This window comes from Coturnix japonica, chromosome 15 (genome assembly GCF_001577835.2).
Source record: "Coturnix japonica isolate 7356 chromosome 15, Coturnix japonica 2.1, whole genome shotgun sequence".
Classification (NCBI taxonomy): Eukaryota; Metazoa; Chordata; class Aves; order Galliformes; family Phasianidae; genus Coturnix; species Coturnix japonica.
Window position 1 is genome coordinate 5,182,669 of NC_029530.1, and position 20,576 is coordinate 5,203,244.

The 20,576-nt window shown below is 44.7% G+C and overlaps 1 protein-coding gene across 1 annotated transcript in view; it reads right to left on the minus strand.

Moving 5' to 3' along the window:
* Positions 1–11,197, minus strand: part of PPP1CC (protein phosphatase 1 catalytic subunit gamma) — a 14,381-nt gene extending 3,184 nt beyond the window's left edge. The window contains exons 1-4 of the mRNA XM_015877835.1: positions 10,903–11,197; positions 2,586–2,717; positions 1,159–1,389; positions 199–303 (exon numbers count right to left, since the gene is read on the minus strand). Of these exons, the coding sequence (XP_015733321.1) occupies positions 199–303; positions 1,159–1,389; positions 2,586–2,717; positions 10,903–10,957 (523 nt within the window). The 5' untranslated portion in view covers positions 10,958–11,197. The remainder of the gene's footprint in view (positions 1–198; positions 304–1,158; positions 1,390–2,585; positions 2,718–10,902) is intronic.
* Positions 11,198–20,576: the final 9,379 nt, after the last annotated feature.

Consider the following 20,576-nt stretch of genomic DNA (forward strand, 5'->3'; position numbering starts at 1 on the left):
TCAAGCTCTCAACACAAAGTGATGCAGAGACAAACCCCTGAAGTTTCAAAGCCTCAATAATGAGCTCCAAGACACAAAAAGCCCCTAAAATGTTTTCCAGCAAGAGAGGAGCACATGTCATGAATATGGAATTGCCAATATTTCAGTATTATGGGGTATTACATCTTCATGAAATATCAACTAAAGAACTTAACTTACCTCCGTGACAGCAGAATATCTTCTCATCCACAATTGCTGCAATTGGTAAACAGTTAAAACAATCGGTGAAGGTTTTCCACAGCTTGATGTTGTATCTTCTCTTACCTAGAAAAGATTGGGGGGAAAAAGACCATTCAATCTACTTCTCTAACACAACTACAAGCTACCTACTATGGCTGCCTGTAACTAAGACTTGCAAAAAAGTCATCAATAAAACCTACAAGCAAATATTTATCTTCTCTAATACTCTCTCACATCAGATACAAACCCTGAATGTATCTGCACCATGTGACTAAACCTGTGATTAATCTCTGAGGAGTCAACTCAAATACCACCCAACTCCACTTCCTTGTTGAAAAAGGAGAACGAGACACAGAGAACATTTTGTGACCGACAAGCCAAGCATGTCCCCAGCAGAAGCTGTGAGAAAGCCTCAGTACCCAACCACCGTAACAGCTTTATCTCCTCTATGTGAGATTAGGTCACATCCTTTTGTAACATACAAATGTACACATCTATTAACTTACAGAATTTATTGGGAACTAGATTGCAAGTGCTGTAACCATAATAACACAGAACAGCCCTTTACCCCAATCACAGTATACCTCAAAAGGTACATGAAAGTGACTGAAACCATAAAGCAAAGTAAAATCCCCTAATCTCTGACCAGACAACCTGAAGAACTTTACAAATTCATACCAGTGGGAACAGTTGCTTTACTTCAGTGGCCAATAAATAAAATTACCTCTTTGCTTGCTGTTCTGTACTGTGAGGACCAGACGATAATAAGATCAATGCAAAGACTTCCTTTTGCTAATACAGACCACAGGGCCATCTGAAGTGTGCAGAACTAACTGCAAGTTCAGGAAGTGATTTAATACTGGAGGTCTAGAAGACAGTAAGCACCTCCTACCCTGCTTTCCCAAGCCAAAGGTCCTCCCATCTGACCATATTACTTACATTCATCATAAAATCCATAAATTCTATTAATGCTGGCACATTCATGGTTCCCTCTGAGGAGGAAAAAGTTCTCCGGGTATTTAATTTTGTAGGCCAATAGAAGACAAATTGTTTCTAAAGACTGCTTTCCTCTGTCAACATAGTCACCAAGGAATAGGTAGTTGCTCTCTGGTGGAAAGCCTCCATATTCAAAGAGCCGAAGCAAGTCATAGTATTGTCCATGGATGTCACCTGTAAAAAGCAGTCAGAAATGGCACGTAACTGACTTTGTCATATTTTACAATTATTTTCCCTAGAGAAACAGCACCAACAGGAAAAACCTGCAGACAGATACTGCCTGCAGCATTCCTGAAGATTACATAGTTTGTCTTCATGCTATCACACTCAAAGTTGATATCTACGTAAGACAATGACTAAGAACACATTATGACTCCAGTACGTATCTGCTTTAATATACTCATAGACTCATAAAACAAGTCCAACATCCCAAGAAATCAACTCTACATACTCAAACAAATCTGGCACCCAGTTAAATCCTTTTCTTGACTACAGGCTGCAAGATTAGAAACCCTGACTTCATTCTTGATACAGCCACACTTCAGTAGTGACACTGATGGAAAAACTGCCTGGGGAATTTCCTTTCCTCTATACCACGTCTGGTATTTTCCTGCAACAGCCAGTAACTCAAATTCCAGCAGGGAAGTCGTATCAGAAGAAATTGGTATTCCTGCCTTTGGTTTAAATCATGGTTTTGTTTCAGACAGCAGAACAATAAATCTGGTTTTAAGGCTACCACATACCATAAATATTGAACAAGCTACTTCAGAAGTAAATCCGCAGTGTTGGAGCAGGATAAAACACTGCTTCCTGGAACCTCTACTAACGTGCATTTATTAAAGATTTATTTTGACATCCTTCATCCCTTTAGCATAACTACACATGTGCATGTCTAAAAAGTGAGAACATCACCATACATAAATATGGTAAAACCAAACCAGAAACCACAGGTGATACAGAAATTTAAGCTTCCAGATTCTAAAACTGTGTCAAATCAGGGCTGAGATCTGGATGGCAGCTCCCATCAGCTACTGTGTCTTGTTTTCCTCCATGTTCAGTGACGACAGCACTGAGCAATAACTGATACAAAGGTTCCTTTCCAAAGCTTCTTCTGAATCCCTTTCCCAGGAGACTTGATCAAACAGGACCACTTTCTGGTTTGGGATTTCCTGCTTCCCCCTACAATTCCCATTTACCTCCTTCCCATTCCTCCACTCAAAGCATTCAGGACAGGCTTATTTTCCCTTTTACTGCAATCATTCATCAGTTTTGTAAGCAGAAGCAGCATCTGGCATTCATCCCCTGCTTAAAAGAGGATATCCATCTAAATGCCCCCCACTCCCAACCACGCATCAGATCACAGCACTTACCACATATTTTCAGTGGAGCTTCAAGTTCTAGCAGAATAGGCTGACTGAGAAAAATCTCTCTGGATTTCAAGCACAGTCCTCTGATTTCATTCTCCTGAAGCTGGACATTTTTACCTGGTTTTGATCCTCTCACTGTTGGAAGGAATCAGAAGTCGGTTACCCAAGCCAAGAGTGTTCCCAGCGTTACTTTAACAGTGCCTAAATGCCATTAACATCAAATGGGAATGCAACAACTGTTCTTTTACAATTAAATAATTCAATAATATCTTAAAATAATCTGTATTTACACTTTGCTGCTAAACTCAGCTGTTTGCTGCCTTATTCAAACTACTCTGAACTCTTAAAATAAGTTTTAAGTAATCCAGTGTAAATGCATATGGGAATGTCAGACATATGAACATGCTTGCCATCCCATAACCACTAGCCAGAAGTTAAGCTAACTACTGACAGATTAAAGCAGTCAGGCACAGATAAAGCTGAAAAGTAAACAGCTGGAGCCCCAGAATTCATAAAAAACAAAACCAAATCCATTTCCTTAGAGGAAGAAAATACTCAAGTCGCACAAGGTTTATGAAACACAGTTTTACTCTACTCATAAGTCAGGTTTCAGTTACAATTAACAGGAAGGCAGTACATTACCTGCACTTCATCCTCAGAAAATGCCTCCACAAAACAAGACTTGTCAAAACCTAATGACCTGGCACACCCTTAATGACTGTTTTGCAATTTAAATGGACCAGTGAGACAAACATAATTGTGTTCCTGAAACCTGCCTCAATGTTACAGAGCATACTGCAGAAATTAGAAGTATTAAACAGCTTATTTCAATATTTCAAGATATATTTTACCTTTTTACCACTCTTATTTCACCCTCCCCTGGAGGCTCCAGTCCCTCAGGAGCACCAGAGCCACAGGAACAGCTGAATGCATTGAAAACCTGACAACTGGAAGGAGAGCTGGGAACCCTTCACACAGAATTTCCACTCCATATGGATTGGGACTGTGAATACATTTATTTCAGAAGGTTCCTGTAAATCCCATCCTCAGGCTTTCCCACTTCTTGGTTGTGCCAAAGAGGAGGAACGACATGAGAAAATGTGCAGAGCTAAAAAAGGGCCGAGGACCAGAATAATTTCTTAAATGCATTAAAATCAAAGCCACCAAACTGCTGAATTCTACAGCAAAGCTAAGAGGGAGCTATTAGCATCATTAATGCTTTGAAGAGTCTCTACCATGGAGAGAAATTGAGTGCCTCAAACCTACAAAGGATTTAATCAAGAGGGAAACAGCTCATGTATTTCAGATTCTAGTTCGTTGGCCATTTAAGCTGAGCTATTTCATTACTCACTTGGAGCCCAGACAAACTCACCTGTACTAAAGCAAGCACTGCATTTTCTGTGCTCTCTCCCCTGCCTCACCTATTACCAGTCCCTTTGAACACAGTGAAAGGCAACCTGGAAATTCAGCTCCCAGCTCAGCTGTTTTTTCAGTCCTTCGCTCTTTTCACTCCTCCAGTGCAACACCTCACAGTGTTTGGTTCCCTTTATCACCTGTCAATGCTCAGACACAGAACAAGGACACCAGCTTGGACTGAACAAGTTCCTGCAGCTAACAGAAGAGTTTTCCCCTCATTTATCTGATCCACCCCTCAGTTGCAGACACCATTTTCTGCTACCCAGATATACAAAGATATCGTTATATCCATTCATAAAAGCAACCATCTCTGGGCCCAGTCTCTGCTAGCACTTGGTGTCAGCACCAGAACAGCTCTGCCCTGCACACCAGCTCCTGTCAGTGCCCCTGGTCATGCTCACACTGCCTGCACTGCAGAATCACTGATAACACTGGAAAGCACACAATGTTTTCCTCAAACAAGCTTCAGAATCGAGCTTCAGTCCAAATTACAACACGTAGCGATAGCAGCATTCAGTTAAGTGCAGGTCAAAAGTCACTGCTTTAATAGCGCTATCTTTCAAGCAATACATGCTCTTCTATTACCCGCTGTCTATGTATTACTGCTCACCACTGGCACCGACTCACACGGTGACACTGAAATTACCACTAAACTTCAAGTATTCCATTAAAATATTACAAGTAATGAAGCATACAAATGGAAGTTAAACCTCAGTCGCAGCACTTCATCACACACGATGCTTCCCATCCGCGCAGTCATTTTTCCACCCGTACAATAATTTTCCTAACGCTCCCAAGCAATGAACAAGGCACTAAAAATGCCAAATAATGGACAGACAGGTACAGAACAAAGTGATCTGTTGGTTAAACTGTAAATGCTGATTCTCCCATTCTTCTTCTACAGTCCAACTCATCTTTGGTTTTAGAGATGAGCTACATGCAGGCAAAAATTCAATTTTCCCATGGTTTGGTCTTGCTAGAAATTGCTAAAAAACACACAGAATCAAAACCTGCATCTCACACACATAAATTAAGTATGTAAAAAAAGCACACAATGTAAGCAACACTGAGTCACTACAGCTCATGAATAAAGCATAGGCATTCGTTTTTGTTGAAGATTAAATGGAAATCTAAAAACCGACTGTTTCGGATTCAAGTTTCCAAGGTTTCTGATCTATTTCCATTGGACCAGTATAATCTCCAGGCAGTTTTAGTCCTTTGGCTGTAGGAAACCTCAGTGTGATCAGGAGATGCTTTGTTACAGCTTATACAAACACGGATGTCAAAAGGACAGAAGAAAACCAGGCAGATTTGTCTCAGTTCTGTACTGTGCTGTCTGACCACTCACCCAATGTAGGATCAGCACATGAGAAATGAGCTTGTTCAATTCCTTCTAACAGTGACCTACTTATAAACAGTTGCACAACATATTTCGGGCTTTAGAACAATCAAAGATGCACATTGGTTTGAGAAATCTATATTTTTAGTGCAAGGATTTTCTCCACCGTGATGAAAGAGCTGGTAAGAAAACGCAGGATATTCACTCCTGAATTCTTAAGAGGCTTCTGTGACTGAACCTTACATGATTTAGCCCCAGTAAGAAGGATGCAAATAATATCCTATGAAAAATGTGGTATCCAAAGTTTCTTTTTCTCTGATTTGGACCCAAACCAGGCAGCTTGTAGAGATCAGACCGTACACTGCTAATTGGCAGCTTGGTCAAAGTCAAAAGAGCAGCTGACAGTGCTGTACTCACACATTTGTTCTCTCAGTGCATAAAAAATAACCTCTCCGAAATGACAGCCTGGAACAGAGAGCGAAACAAGCTAAAGATTAATCAGCTGCGGGAAAAAGCCAGGCCATTTCCAATAATATTTTATTTATACCTTGTCTCAACACGCTGCTGCACTATCTCCAGACAGAAATAAATACCTTTCCTTCTTCCATAGGCAGAGACATTCTTGCTTTTGAAATTCATTTTGAGAGCTTGAATTTCAATGTCCAGCCTGGGCAGTTTTCTAACAAGCAAAATCATCTCCAATGTATGAGTGGAAGGAGCTTCAATAAAACAAGTTCTCCCCTGGCTGGAAAAAACTACAGAAAAGATCCCTGAGACCCGGATGCTTTCTCCCAAGCCACAGTGACTGAGCTAGAAAATACTCCAGCTTCTACAGCTATGTACAATGCAGGACAGTCTTAAAGGAGAGCAATACACCTGTTGTCCAAACAGAAGTTTAAGCCCTTGAAGGTATTGCCATTCTAGAGCTTTTCATTTTTCCATCACATTAGGCATCTGCATAGCCATAGCTTTGCAGCAGTGACACCTACATGCTCTTCTCCCTTCAGTGTTTGCTATTCCAGACCTTATTTCTAAAGGTTACACAGGCTCCTCGCAGCCTGCTCAAAACACCATTCGATAGATACCAAGTACTGAAATTACTGTTGTACTTTCCAAGACTGGAGGAGAGCTGCTGGAAAGCAATAACATATCACAAATCCCAGCTCTAAAATGAGGATGTGAGCGCAGCATGACGGCTGCTCAGCACAGGGGGAAAGGAAGGACGGGAAGAAAAGCAGGACCAAGGACATCCCTGCCACTTTGGTGCACAGGGCCAGCACAAACCTTTGCTGCCAGGACCTGATATCTAGGACAACTTTTAGATAGGCCTAAAGGACAGAAGGGTCAGGAACTGCAGGATCTGTAGTGTACAGCAATCAGACAGCACAGCAGACTGTAGGCAACAATCCATTGCCTATATATTAAATTATATATTGCCTAGATATTAAAAACTAACTGATTTCAGAGTTTAGATCCATGAACATATCCGTGCATCTCTCTTTTCTTTGGCAATACTTTACCAGAAGCCATCAACTGAAACACTGGAATTGAGTTCTTGTATGTTTTAAACAGTCTATCAGCAGCTCAGCTCATTTTTAGCTTATTAAACAAGTCTTTCAGCTTTGCCATATTTTACATTAAGACGCTTGAAATCTTAGAGACATCTCCAAAAATACCACAGGTTGTTTTTGTCTTGTTTTTGGCAGATCCTGATGACAGCTTCACATTTTACTTTGCACCACAGACACAAAGGGAATAAATAACGTGGAGGTAGTTGATTTTAAAAGGTTTTAGTTGACTTCAGGCTGTATCAACTTTGATCAGATCACTGCTAGATTGAGACTGAAAAGCAACTCCTCAGTGCCCAAACCTCCGAGGAAAAGTTCTAGACTACTTTTTTTATAGGGCAGCAGTTTACAGAGTTATCAAACACAACATCTTGCCATAACCGCAAGGTTTCCATTTTGTAACACAGTGTCATAGAACTACAAAGCAACAGGTGCTCACACAACACTCAGCTGACAAATCCCTCCTTCACTGCCTTGGTGATGCATGTAACCAACTTATCGGAATCCACAACAGGAACTTAACCCCTGTCTTCCAGATGCACAGCTCTTATCTCTGCGATCAAAAATTGCTGCAACAGAGCACAAAGCAATTAACATTTAGCTACATGAGCTATTGAAAAGCACAGTTTGAGGTCAACGAGTTCTGCTTGTTTATTAGTGGCATCCCAACCTACCCAGCAAAATCTGTCCCAATTTCAGATAAACATCTGTGAGAATCAGACCGAAGCTAAACAGAGAGCAATCCTTTACACCCAATCGATGCTGGGTCTGAGCAGAAAGACACAAAACCAGGAAACAGTCCTGCTATTGTCAGAATACATCTATCCATATACTCTTTGGCTTATCTATTTTTGATAATAGGATGATCCTCTTTCACCATTTAAAGCAAATTAAAGAGCATCTCCTCAACAGCTATACAACTGGGAATAGCAATCCGTGGGTGTATAAATGGGGAAGTTAGAGGATTTGGAATATTTGTGCTGATTTTAGTTCACTAACCATGATTTCAGCTATCAAAAAAAGGCTACTGCCATTCTGGCCTCGCATGAGTTTATCCAACGCAGCCTTCATTCATTACTTGCTTTCCCTCAATAGCAGCCGCAGAGGCTCGAGCACAAAAGATTGTCAGCAAATTCCTTCAGTTTGGGTTCCTCTTATGTTGAAATTCTATTCTTTTACCCTGTCTTTTATTATTACTGCGCCAAGATCAGGACACGTCAATCTCCTTTGCTACATCTGTCACCATGAGCACTATTTTCAACCCAGACCCTACTCACAGTGGCTCAAGGATGAGGGCAGGGGCTCCCATAATGGAATGTAATGTAACACAGAAAGGAAGCCATGCTTCATGACCTCAGGATTTCTTTTCACTCATCCTTTGTCCATGGCCAAACTCCACCACATCCAAGGAGCCTTTCCACTACTGTGCAGATGATGCTGATTGTTCACATTACCTGCAGCTTCAGTTTAACAGACACACAAAGCTGTAAGCTCAGAGCCATGCAGTCACTGCCTACTGTATTCCTGGAAGGACAGTAATGTGCTCTTAGGGTTGCCCCTTGTTATTCCTCAGTCATAAAGATACGAGCCTTTACCCACCATCAAGCACACTTAGGAAACATTTCAATACTCACTGCTGGATACTGTCATTTAGTAAAGCTTTAAAAGCCTTATTCTTGAGAAAACTGTTGTTAGGAAAGTTACTAAAAGCCCCCAAACCAGACAAACTGTTCCTAACAGAACACAGCCCTCATTAGTTTGCCCAGTGCTTCCATCAACCTGCTCACTGAGGCTGAGCACAATGTTACTGAGAAAGGCTTTTTGTGATGCCTCAAAGCCTAACACCTCTATGCTACAAACATTGGGAGCAAGAAGGACTCACCAAATATTCACTTCAGATTAAGAAGCTGAATATATAAATATATCTAGATTTTTTTAAAGACTGATTTAATAATTAGCTATCTACCCTATGGCAGGTGAGACTGTATCAGCTACTTGGAGGGAAGTCACTTGATCTGTATAATTACCTCAAATTTCATGAAGTCATGATAGAAAGCACATAAAAACCCAATGACAAATCAATTATTGATGCCCTACATTAGGAACAAAAGCAAGAATAATTATGATTAACCATTTAAGCACTTTGCTTTACCTAGGCCATCAGACTACACCCAGCACAGCACTAAGGTGCCTTATAGGACACAGGCACAACTGTCTGCTCACACTGATTTGAGTATTTCATCACCTATCTCCAGAATGCATCTTTTTTCCCCTGACCTTTAAAAGGAAGAAGGGATAATGCCATATTAGCTGCTCATATCCTTTGATTTTAATAGTACAATTATATATTTTAGGTAAGTATACATTTTAAGAACAACAACACTGAAATACTTGACTGCAATTGCAACAACCTGAGTGCCACCTTGTTTGAAAGCCTATCAATTGAAACACATCCATCAGGCTTCAAGGCACTAACTGCATCCAGTTGTGTGCCAGCACTACACTGAAAAGAATGCCAGGTAAGACAGAAATTATTCCTCATTTATTCCAAATTAAATAGGATGACAAACCCTGCACATACTCCAGACCTGATTTCCCCCCCTTCCCCACTTAACACCATGTAGATCTGCCCTGTAGAAGTTCAGTCCCACCACCAACCTAACTGTACCTTCGTAATTCCAGGGCAAGGCTGAGTCAGATTTTAAACAACCACAGAGAACGATGCTCACAGCTACTCACACCATTTATCCATCTATCCACAACGCAGCACCTGCTAAAACACAGCATCACTTTGTCCTTTGGAGAAGTGGAAAAAGAAAAGGCTGCCACAAAGGTCAACCATCACTGCCTGAGAGAAATGTTTACAACAGGCATTTAATACGCAATAAAGATGCATATCAGCACAGGTGGTAATCATTTTAAACACTGAAAAACCATTACGGCTTCATAGGATCCAAAATCCCAAATGAAACATCAATAAAGCCAAAACATTTAATTTCAGTCTTGGCAGCTGATGCAACCTCCAGTAATGGGATCTTTAGGATCTTTACCATCTTTAATGGTACACATCCACCTCTGTGTCAGTCTGAAAGCCCTGAATGACCAACTCCCATCCCCTCTATATGTGTAACACGGGTACAAGCTGGGTAAGAACCTATTGGTGTAGCACATCTTGCCCCTTTTTAAACTTTAAAACAAGAAGAATTGTTCAAAACCAACTGCATTTCCTTCTGCTCCATCCTATTCATTGTTTGTAATGACCTGATCCGGGAAAACTGCATTAGTTACATTAGAGCAGACCAGGTAAGAATTATAAACTATTACCTGCAGTAAAAGTGAACGCTTATTAATGTCGGCAGATGTAAGACATACAGGACCCGACAGCACAAAGTGTGCTACTAGAGTTTCAGGAAAATCCTGGTCTAAATTTACAAAGGGAAGCCTTTAAATAATTTAAGCCGGGGTAGTTTAAATTGGTAACAGGCACAGCCCGCAACGGATCACAGCAAAAGCCCTATTTACTTTTACTTATTCTAGCTCAGTAATCCCATAATACACCCATCGGATTTTCAGTCCCTGTGGTTCCAGCAGCACCGCCGTCCTCTCGCTGAAAAACCACGGCACTGCTGAAAGCCATTTCCCGTTCGTCTCATCAGCACCTACATGACTCGGAGCCGGATGGAAACACGTTAAACCCCATGAAGCTCCTCAAGCGCGAGGTGCCCGCCCTGAGACACAACAAGGAACGAGGCCGGATCAGGGCAGCTCACCCCAAAAATAACCCTCTTTTTCCTCAAATCCTTTAGAAAACCGCTCAGTTCCCTTAACAAACCATCCTGCCCCAACCCCGCCGTGTCTCCCTTTCATTCCTCAGGGCACTCATTGCTCTGTGGGCTGAGGACAAAGCACAGCCCCCCCCACCCCCAGTGCCGGCTCCACACGCGGCCCCGTCCCGACCACCCCATCCCGACCCCCGTCCCCTCCCCTCGCCCCTCACCCTCCAGCAGCCGTTGGATGATGCTGTCGATGTTCAGCTTGTCTATATCCGCCATCGCCTCTCAGCGGCCAGGCGGACCCCTCCCCGCCGCTTCCCTCCCTCCCTCCGCTGGCTGCTCGGCTGACCCGGCTCCTCTCCTCTCTCGTCGTCTCGTCGTGCTCTCCCCGTGTCCTTTCTCCTACCCGCTCTCTTTCTTCCCCCCCGCCCTCCCTCTTTCTCTGCCGCTCTCAGCGCAGCTCCGGCGCGGAACAAAATGGCGGCCGTCTCCTCAGCGAGCTCGGGGGAGCGGATGGATACCACGAGCGCAAGGCGGCGCACGAACCCTTTTATAGGCGGGCGGGAAGCGCGCGGCGGAGCGAAGTGCGCACTGCGGCTGGTGTCGGGATCCTTCCGCCGAAGGGTGGAGAAATAGTGCCCACGAGGGGTGTGTGTTCTGCCCATATAACACCGCCTCCTGGACCCCAAACAAGGCGGACACCACCGAGATCCCACCGCTGTGACCACTGGAGCCTGATCCTGTGGTCCTGGACCCTCACCCCATGGTGCTGTGTCTGCACGCCCCATCGTGGCACCCTCCTGCATGAGGCGAGGCGTTGTGTTGAGTTTCAAGGCACATTCACCACTCAGGACATTCAAGTTGCATCTCTGAATGTTGTTTAATTGCTTCATTAACTCCTGGCCTAGCATCTCCATCCCTCCTCCCCACAGCAGCTGCACACACACCTCACATCGATGGTTACATAACCACCATTGCAGAGAGCAGAGTTCACACTGTGAGGGCACGAAGGATGTGGTTTATTGTACAGCTGCTCATAATCTGGCCATGTATAAAAACATAAGTATTATATACGTAATGCCCACCTACAGTCAGTATTGAAATAAAGAACATTTCATTCACCTGTACATACATATACATAATACCCAAACCACACACATACTGCATGTATAATGTACGTACATACCCTGTGCATACACACATACACATGTATATATATGCAGCTAGTGATGAAAAGCTCCTTATTTAATTCCTGTATGTAGGTGGATCCTAAGAAATGCAAGTTGCCCACGCTTCCCCTTGCTTCACATTACATATTTCCTAGGTCTGTTCAACTCAGTGTGTCTGTGTACATTTCAAAGACCTACACAGACTGTTCAACACTGGGAAAACAAAGGAGGTGTGATGTGAGGGTCAAATGTTGTTTTTCCTATCTAGATGCTCAGTGTTTTCCTAACTCCTGCTGCGTGTGTCTGGATATCAGCCTGCTACAGTCCAGATCAACTTTTGATGTCTGCTTTTTTGCCTCTGGTGTCTGAACTATTTTGCTTACCCCCACATTTCAGACCTTGCAGAGTTTGTGGGTTGTAACAGTCGTTGGTCAGACTGAAGAGCAGATGGACAAAGCCACAAGGCTGATCTGGAGATGTAGGGGTTTGTATTCTGTTTGGAGGGAGGTGATGATGCAGAGTCAGGTGTTTTCTTAGTGTCATGTTTTATTTACAAAACGTGCAGTGTGAGGATCAGCAAAACACACACGCTGCAGGTAGGCAGCTCCCTGGAGCTCAGGGCTTTCTGCACAGCCTGGGCTTTGCTCAGCAGGGACTCAGCCACATGTAGAAGCCCAGAGAAGCCTCATCCCAAGACAAGAGCAGTCGGATGCATTCACAGGGCTCTCTGCACTCCTCATCACCGCTGCACCCTGTGCGTGGGAGCCTTGGTCCCCACTGAGCCAAGCGGTTCCATCTCAGCAGCTGCCTTCTGTCTGAAACCTCCCACCAAAGGAAACTGCCAGCAACAATGACAAGTCCATTGCAAGCCTGTTAAAATCACATTTTTGATGAAAAAATGTTAAAAGATTCTGCTTGGAGAATCTGGAGACAGGCTATTTTGACATGGGAGAAATGCAATTCCTCTCCTCCTACATCTTCTTATTTTCTCTTTGTTTTAATGTTTTCCTTTGGTGAAAGTTGACATGCTTCATGGGTTTCTGCTGAGAGGTATTGTTGCATAGGAAAATCTGCAGTTGGTAAGCTTTGGAAGGTTCACAGTGGCTAAAACAGTGCCAATATAAACATCCTAAGTCACTTCGTTCCAATGTTTCAGTGACCACAGTAAGGTTTTACCTGCCATAGCTATTTGGATTATGAAAACACAGCAGCTTCCACTCTCACAGTGAATTTCACGTATGAATCCGACTATTAAAGCCACATCAGGAACCAGAGCTATTTGGAGGCACTGCTGATCTGTGCATCCCTCCCCTGTTGAGCGTCAGTGTGGTGAAGATCTGCTTCTTTACTTCGAAAAAGGGAAGAAATGGGGCTAATGTCAGCTTTGTCCTACTTTTAGAGGAGAGCAGGCGCAGCAGATCAGTTGACACGGCTTTGGCAAGGAGCAGCCCCCCCCTCTCCTCTTTGGTCAGGAATCTCCATGCTCCGCCAAAGCCTGAGTTTCATAACTGGATCGAAATCTTTCAGCATTCTTGGAGGGGAAAGGGAAAAATGTACACAGAACTCAGGCCTTATTCAGATGTTTCATGGTGGGGTGAACACCACGTGCAAGGGGAAAGGTGGTGGAACTGTGCATAGCTCTCCTGGCGTGGAGCAGACCTTGCAGAGTGGGGGCAGACAGCTGCATCTCAGAGTGGCTAAGAGGGACAGTTTGTGTAGCTTCAGCTGCATGGGGCTTAAAGAAAGTGATGCAAGAAGCTGGGCTGAAACTCGGCTGCTTTCTTCACTTCCTCTGGTTTTACCCCCACGGAACTCTGCTTCATGGATGAGCTGCTCCTCTAATTAAAACTGATGAGAAAGGAGGGCCAGGAGAGCAGGAAAGTGAAAATGAGATGAAATCTGCTGATCTGCTCCTTGTCAAACAATGAATGTGCCTCTGTAGACCCTGATGGGAGACGCATCACTGAGCATCAAATGCAGGAGCAAGGGAGAGATGTCCTCTGCTCCACGAGTACCCTGGATCCCAGGGGGATTTTGAAATGCCGATGCAATATGTGGGCTATCTGAGGTGCAGGTGCTTGCAGGCAGGTGCACCAAAGTGTCCCCATGCTTGAGACTAGCGACAAGCATCCAGAAGGCAATGACTTTTCTGCTCTGCTTTTCGTTCCCCTTGTTGTCCTGAAAATCCTGAGCAGTCCCCCTGCCTGCTGTCCAGCACCTGGATTTTCTGCTTTCATATACCATCTGAAAAGTGGTCTGCTGTGGAGGTAGCTGCCACGTGTGCTTGTTTATTTGTTTCTGTTCTCACCTCCTCCTTCCTCCTTGCTGTGTGCAAGGCTGGCAGATTTTCAGGAGCTGGGCTGCTGTTATGTAAAGTTGTGCTAAAAGCTGTACAAAAGGATTTGGAAGAAAGTGTGGCTGAAGCCAGCTTGCATCCCTGGATGCCCTTCAGGTCTGTCCACATGGCTTGGACTTCCCAAGGCTTCCTTTGCTGCCAGCATGCCTTGGGAACAGACAAGAGGAGGATGAGTTTTCACCTGTGATATTCAATGGGACAACTGCTAGGGTCCCTGAACAGCATCTCCCAGATCCCCGAGAGTGTGGCTAAAGCTCAAGCCTGGATAATTAATGGTGATTATCCAGCTGAGAGAGTAGGCATATGACTGATTTCATTCATTTAAAATCCTCAGCCTGAGCTGTGCTGAGCCATAGCCTCATTGCACCCTTGTAGTAGGTAGCCCTGAGTGGCCCTGGATGACACAAGGAACATCAGGGACCTTCACAGCATGGGCACGCTGAGCTGGGCAGAGCCCAGGCACACTTTGGTGAGGGGCTGTGGGCTCAGCACAGTAGGAAGGAGAAGGAAGACCTTGCAGCTCACAGGACAGCAGGATGGCAAATGCTTCCATACAGACAAAGGTCACGGAGCAGCGAGACCCAAATCAGAAAAATTAATCTGCAGAGAAAGAGGAGCCTTGGAAATCTGCCACTGTTGTTCCAGCCTCTGCTCTTCAGGAGCTCAATTTTCCCCTTCTTTCCCTTCGTGTTTTATACTGTGTGGTATGGGATGCTCCCTGTGTGTATCTTCCCAATCTGAACCATGAGCACTTGGAGAAAGTGCAGAACCCCCAGAGGTGGAGAAACCTTGTGGGGTCAGCTGAGATCCATGCACCCATACCCTACACTGCCCCTTCCTCAATGCAACATGGGCAAGTGGTGATAGGTTGATGATTAGATTTGATGATCTTAAAGGTCTTTTCCAACCTTAATGATTCTATGTCCTTGGCTGTTGTGCTCCTGGTAGCATGTAGGTTGACAGAGAGCCTTAGGGACCAGGCAGCTGACGATCATCTTTGGGTTGAAATCCATGCGTCAGGCTTTCTAGAGGCAATAGAAGTGCTGGTGAGACTGACCGCCTTTTGTGCAGCTTCAGTTGAACATCTTTCTCAGCATGGGATAGATGCCAGAGCTTTTTTTTCTTTCTTTCTTTTTTTTTTTTTTTTTTTTTTTTTTTTTTTTTTTTTTTTTTTTTTTTTTTTTTTTTTTTTTTTTTCCCCCCAGAAAGAAACGGTACAGTTTTATTTAGATATTTATAGAAGAAGTCCCACCTGGCTCTTTGGAAAGGTTTCAGCTGGAATGTAGCAGCTCCCTATTCTTTTGTTCAAAGGTAAGCTGTGTTTTCCAGCTGAACTTTTCTCCCTTTACAGCTGGGATTTGGCACATAGGTGGCACGCTCAGCAGCAAGGAGGTTTTACATAGGTCCATGGACAAGAAACACTCCTGTATCTCTCCTCCCCTAGTTTGTTTGTTCTCATTAATGTGGCCCATCTCACACACATTCTCTGCTTTTAATGGAAGGGCCATTCAGGCTGTGGGGTGTCCCTTGGGTGCAGCAGGAACACGAGGCTGCAGCCAGCTCCTTTCAAGCACAGGCTTTAAATGCTGTGCCATTAAGCGTGTGATTAATGAATGCTCTTCTGTTTCACTTGTTTGATGATGACATTCGGCAATGTGACTGAAATGTAACCTCCCAGGCTGGAGGTACTCATGCACCCAAATGGGCTGGAGATGTATTTTAAGTAAAATAGCATTCTCAGCTCCAAATCTGGAGTTTTTGGGAATTTTCTCTGGCACTGCAGACTAAAGCAAAGCTTGAGTACGCTCCCATTTATCTGAAATATGAAATAATGCATTGGAAAAGTGTGTGGCTGGGTGTATGACCCTGGGATTTCCCTCCAGCAGGTCTGTGTTTAACTCACTGACAGCCAGAAAAAGGGGATGTGTGCAGGGATGAGTGTGTGTGACAACGGGGGACATTCCCAAGGCACAGGACTGGGGTGGAAGATCCAGAGGGGAGCAGACAGGCTGTCAGCAGCGCTGAGCATCAGGTACTGTGCAGCCTTAGGGTTGGATTTCTCCTGCCTGGAGCACAAAGCCCCAGTTCCGATGTGGAAATTTGTGCCATGCTGTGCCTTTCCTTGGTGTCACAGCCCTTCAACACTCGCCCATGTGAGTCCACCAGGATGCAGATTCCTGAGCTGGTATTTACAGGGAGATGTTCTCCTGTCCAGAAGGTCATCACTACACACAGCTTTGGGGACACTGCTTTTTCTATAGGGATAGGCAGGAAGCTTTGTAGAGATGGAAATACTCTCAACCTCCCCCTGGGTATTTCAGAGCCCACTGGGCTATTTTGCAACCCAAAGAGGAATTTCCACCAGCAAGGATGCATCCAGCTGCTTCCTTCCTTTACTGTGCAGGAGCAAAAAATTTGGCAATGGAAATGGAGCTGGAGATTCACTAATTGCTGGAGAGATGGCACATCATGTGGTCTCACCTCTGCCAGTGAGTGCTGGGTGAAATATCTTTCCAGCACAGAGAGAGGAGGGAGAGGACTCAGCACAGAGCCAGGGAGCACAGGCGGGTTTCTAGAAGCAGCGCAAGCGGAGCTGGTAAATTATAAAATGCCACACTTGAGGGCTGTTATATAACGTCCCTTTACAGAACCCAGCAGCTAAATATAAAACCAAGTTACATTTTGGGCTGGTACGAAATGATGCTATTGAATGCGTTGTGTGGGAAGGACTGCTCAGCAGCACGGTGGGGAAGGGAGAAGGATTCTGGGGCCAGGGCTCACTCTCAGCCTCTGTCACCTGCTTTCTCTTGCTTCATGTTTATGTCCCGTGTCTCAGTGTACCTGACTGCAAACCAGGCAAAATAAAACCCCCATTTCCTTGCAGTTGTGTTGTCAAGATTAATTCATGTTCACAGAGTGACCTAAGAAACTATAGAAGCCTATCATTATCCCTAGCTAAGCTTGCCATAGAATATCAGCAGGCCAGATTCCCTCCCACCCTAAAGGAGAACAGCTTGTGTCAGCGTCACCAAGAGGAAAATTCCAGCCACTGTTCCTAACCAAAAAATCCCAGAGAGCGAAGTTTCATCAGGCTGAGCTGTTTCATTTTCCTTGAGGAATGTCACCCCCTCGTTAGCTCTGAGCAGAGCTATCTGCTCCCACACAGTCAGATTAATGTTGGAGTGTGGGTGGTTGGATGGCTCCTCCTGCCCCAGTGGTGACGGTGACACTGGGCTGTGTCTCTGTGCTCCCACTGTGCTGGAAGGATGCTCCCTCCTGTGTCTGGTACCTGTGAAACACCAGGAGCCGTGCGGACTCATCTTGCTCCTTCTGAGCAGAAGCAGGAATAAATTCTGGTCCCTCATGGTTCTACACCAGAACTGGCACAACACCCCAAGCCCAGCAAAAGGGAGGGCAGCTCCTGACCCAGCAGCAAGAGATCAGCACCTCCTTGGGTCTGGAGCATGGCAATAAAATGCGAACATGGATCACATTGGGGCTTTTGGGGATGTGAAAGTGCAGAGGTGAAGAAGCAAGTGTGAATATTAGAAAAAGATTCTTTTCCAAAAGGGTGTTAATGCACTGGCACAGGCTGCCCATGGAGGTGGTAGGGTCACAGTCCCTGGGGATGTTCAAGAACAGCGGAGATATGGCACTGAGGGACGTGGTTGGTCAGCGTGGTGAGGTGGGTTGGGGTTGGACTTGGTGACCCTAATGGTCTTTTCCAGCCTTCATCATTCTATGATTCTATGAATAACAGGTTGGGGTTCTTATGTTTGATGAAGTTGGACAAGATCTGCCATGAAGCAGTAGAATAGCAAACATGCTGTTTTCCAACCCAGCTCCAAGCCATGCAGCTTGCATTGCACTCATCCCATCAATGTGTGCTAACTCAGAGCACAGCACCCTGCAGGAATCACCATTACTCTGCTTTGGTAAGTGTCACCTCTACATTTCCTTGGGGGTCACTCCAGATTTGAACTGTGAAAAGAAATATACAACCTGAAACCTCAAGATTTTCTTTTTAAAGCTTTCATTTAATTGAACTCTTGAGTAACAACTGTCTGTTACCAACACGGTGTCCCTTATAATGCCTTGGATGTTCAGCACAGGGCGTAGAGCAGTGGAGAGGAGACAGCCAATGGCTTCAAGCTTGTAAAAGATCATTGCTGAGTGAATGGCAATAAACAGCAAAACCAGCCAGCTTGTACAAATGGCAAAGGGACCAGCGTGTTCAGAACAATCTGTTCCTGCTTCAGGGAAGGGCTGAGGAGCCAGAGGAAGGATGGGAAAGTGACTATTCTCGGCATGCACCACTCTGAGACTGCTCAGAAAACAAATGGAAGGGCCAGGAGCGAATAATTACTGGGAGACATGTCCTAAATCTGCACTGTGCACTTACTACCTTGTCCCTGCTTACAAGAGATTTAATATCATTGAGTCAGAAGTAGAGTCAGTGCACATACACAGCCTCTTTCCCCATGCTGACGTTGCCATTAGGACTGCCCAGAGTCCCTGCACTTCTGCATTAATCCATAATCTGGGACACCGAAAGAGCTCACAGAGGTCTGGTTCTGTCCATAAAAGCACTGGGAGAGTCAGGAGCAGAGTGCAGATCCTCCAAGCATGTCCTCTGTCTGTCCTGCACCCCTTGGTGCCCCCAGGACTATTTCCTCCCATGCCCATACCATAGTCAGCAATGAAGTGGCCTTCATTTAATTTGGGAAGGAAAAGTGAAATAAGATAAACTGTGTGCAGATGGTGCAGAATAATCATACAGCAGTTTAATTAATTGCCTTTAAATGTTATTTCAAACTAGTTTCCCTGGGTGATGTCACATAGACAAATTCTGAGTTGCCCAGAGCCGCTTCCTGAGCGCGCTCAACTAATGAGGTGTTCTTAGTCCTTATCGCAAACACTGCACGGGACAGCAATCAGCAATGATTAATTGGAAATAGATCTTCTACTGCAGAGTTTCAGGGCTACTATGCTACACGTTCCATCCCTGAGAATGGATACCTCCTACTTTGGTGTAGGGTTGTAAAATGGCTGCAACCCTCTGAAACAGTTCAGTGTGATGCAGGTTTGACTTAAACCAGTGAAATTTTTGGAGGCCTTTCATTGCTTTCAGACAGAGCAGGCTCCGGCAGTGTGTCCACAGCTGTTTCAATTCCACATTTCCCCCTTGCAGCCTTGGAGCAGTAATTCAGCATGATGAACCCGCTGCAAACAGAAATATCAGTAAACCAGAAGAGATGAGGGAGCAAACTGGGCTTTGCCAAGGGGCTAAACCTGCAGTAGAGTTTTGCTTTCCCAAAGTCAAGTCTCAGGGAAAGCAACCCTATAACAACCCTTAAAAAAAACAACACACTAAGTAGTGGCACAAAGGAGCCAATTCGCTGCTGGAAGCCACATTTCACTCGATGTCAGCAATTCAGAAGAAACCCATCTGCAGGAAATGATGATGACTGTTTCCTTGGAGTGATGAGCAATTCCAGCTGTGCAGCCAGCAGCCAGCTCTCCCCTCGCTTAACAGCAATTACCCTTCAAATCTGGAGTCATATGCCCATGCAGAGACATCTCCATCCCATCCTGCTGCCATTGCAGCCTGGAGAAACCTCCTGAGAGGTGAAAGCCACTGCACTGTTTTGTCATCTCTAATGATGGAGATGCACTTGTTATTTTCACACTGTAAACTACCAGCATGAAAAGAGCACTTTTAGAGTGCCTGCCATATTTGGCTCTTGTTTTTTTTCTGTTTTGAGTGTTAAGTAAGGAAAATAAATCAGATGTTTGTGCTGTTTTTTAGATGCTGAAATAATACCTTGAACACCTCCGAGGACGGTGACTCCACCACTTCCCTGGGCAGCCTGTGCCAGTGATTGTTTGGCAATGATGCACCACATGTGACTGAATTCAGAGCCCATTCTGTCTGGTTTTGTCCCCAGCTGACAGTTCCCAATCGCTGCTTTTCACCAGCATGTTCCCAGTCCTCCCAGTGGTGCTGCTGGAGCTGATGGGAGTTTGGCTATGATTTAATCCATGCTTTTAGAGGGGAGGGGGGGAAAGAGAAAGTTGTGACAGTTCCATATATAGCCCTCTGACTCACCGATTTCATGTGTCAAACACCGAAGACGGGTTAAGTAGAATTAAGTTCTGGATTTGTTATAAATAGGGACTAAGTAACATGAATATATTACATTTACATGGAAATGTGCGCCTGATTCTCCAGCTTACCCCAGAGATTTTCATTGACATTTGGGGGATGCTCACAAGTGGGGTCAGATGAGACCCTTCTTGGTCTGGTTGTTCCTGCAGCTGCTTTTCAAATGGCCCAGGTGAAATAAAGAAGCCTGTGTAAATATTGCTGAAG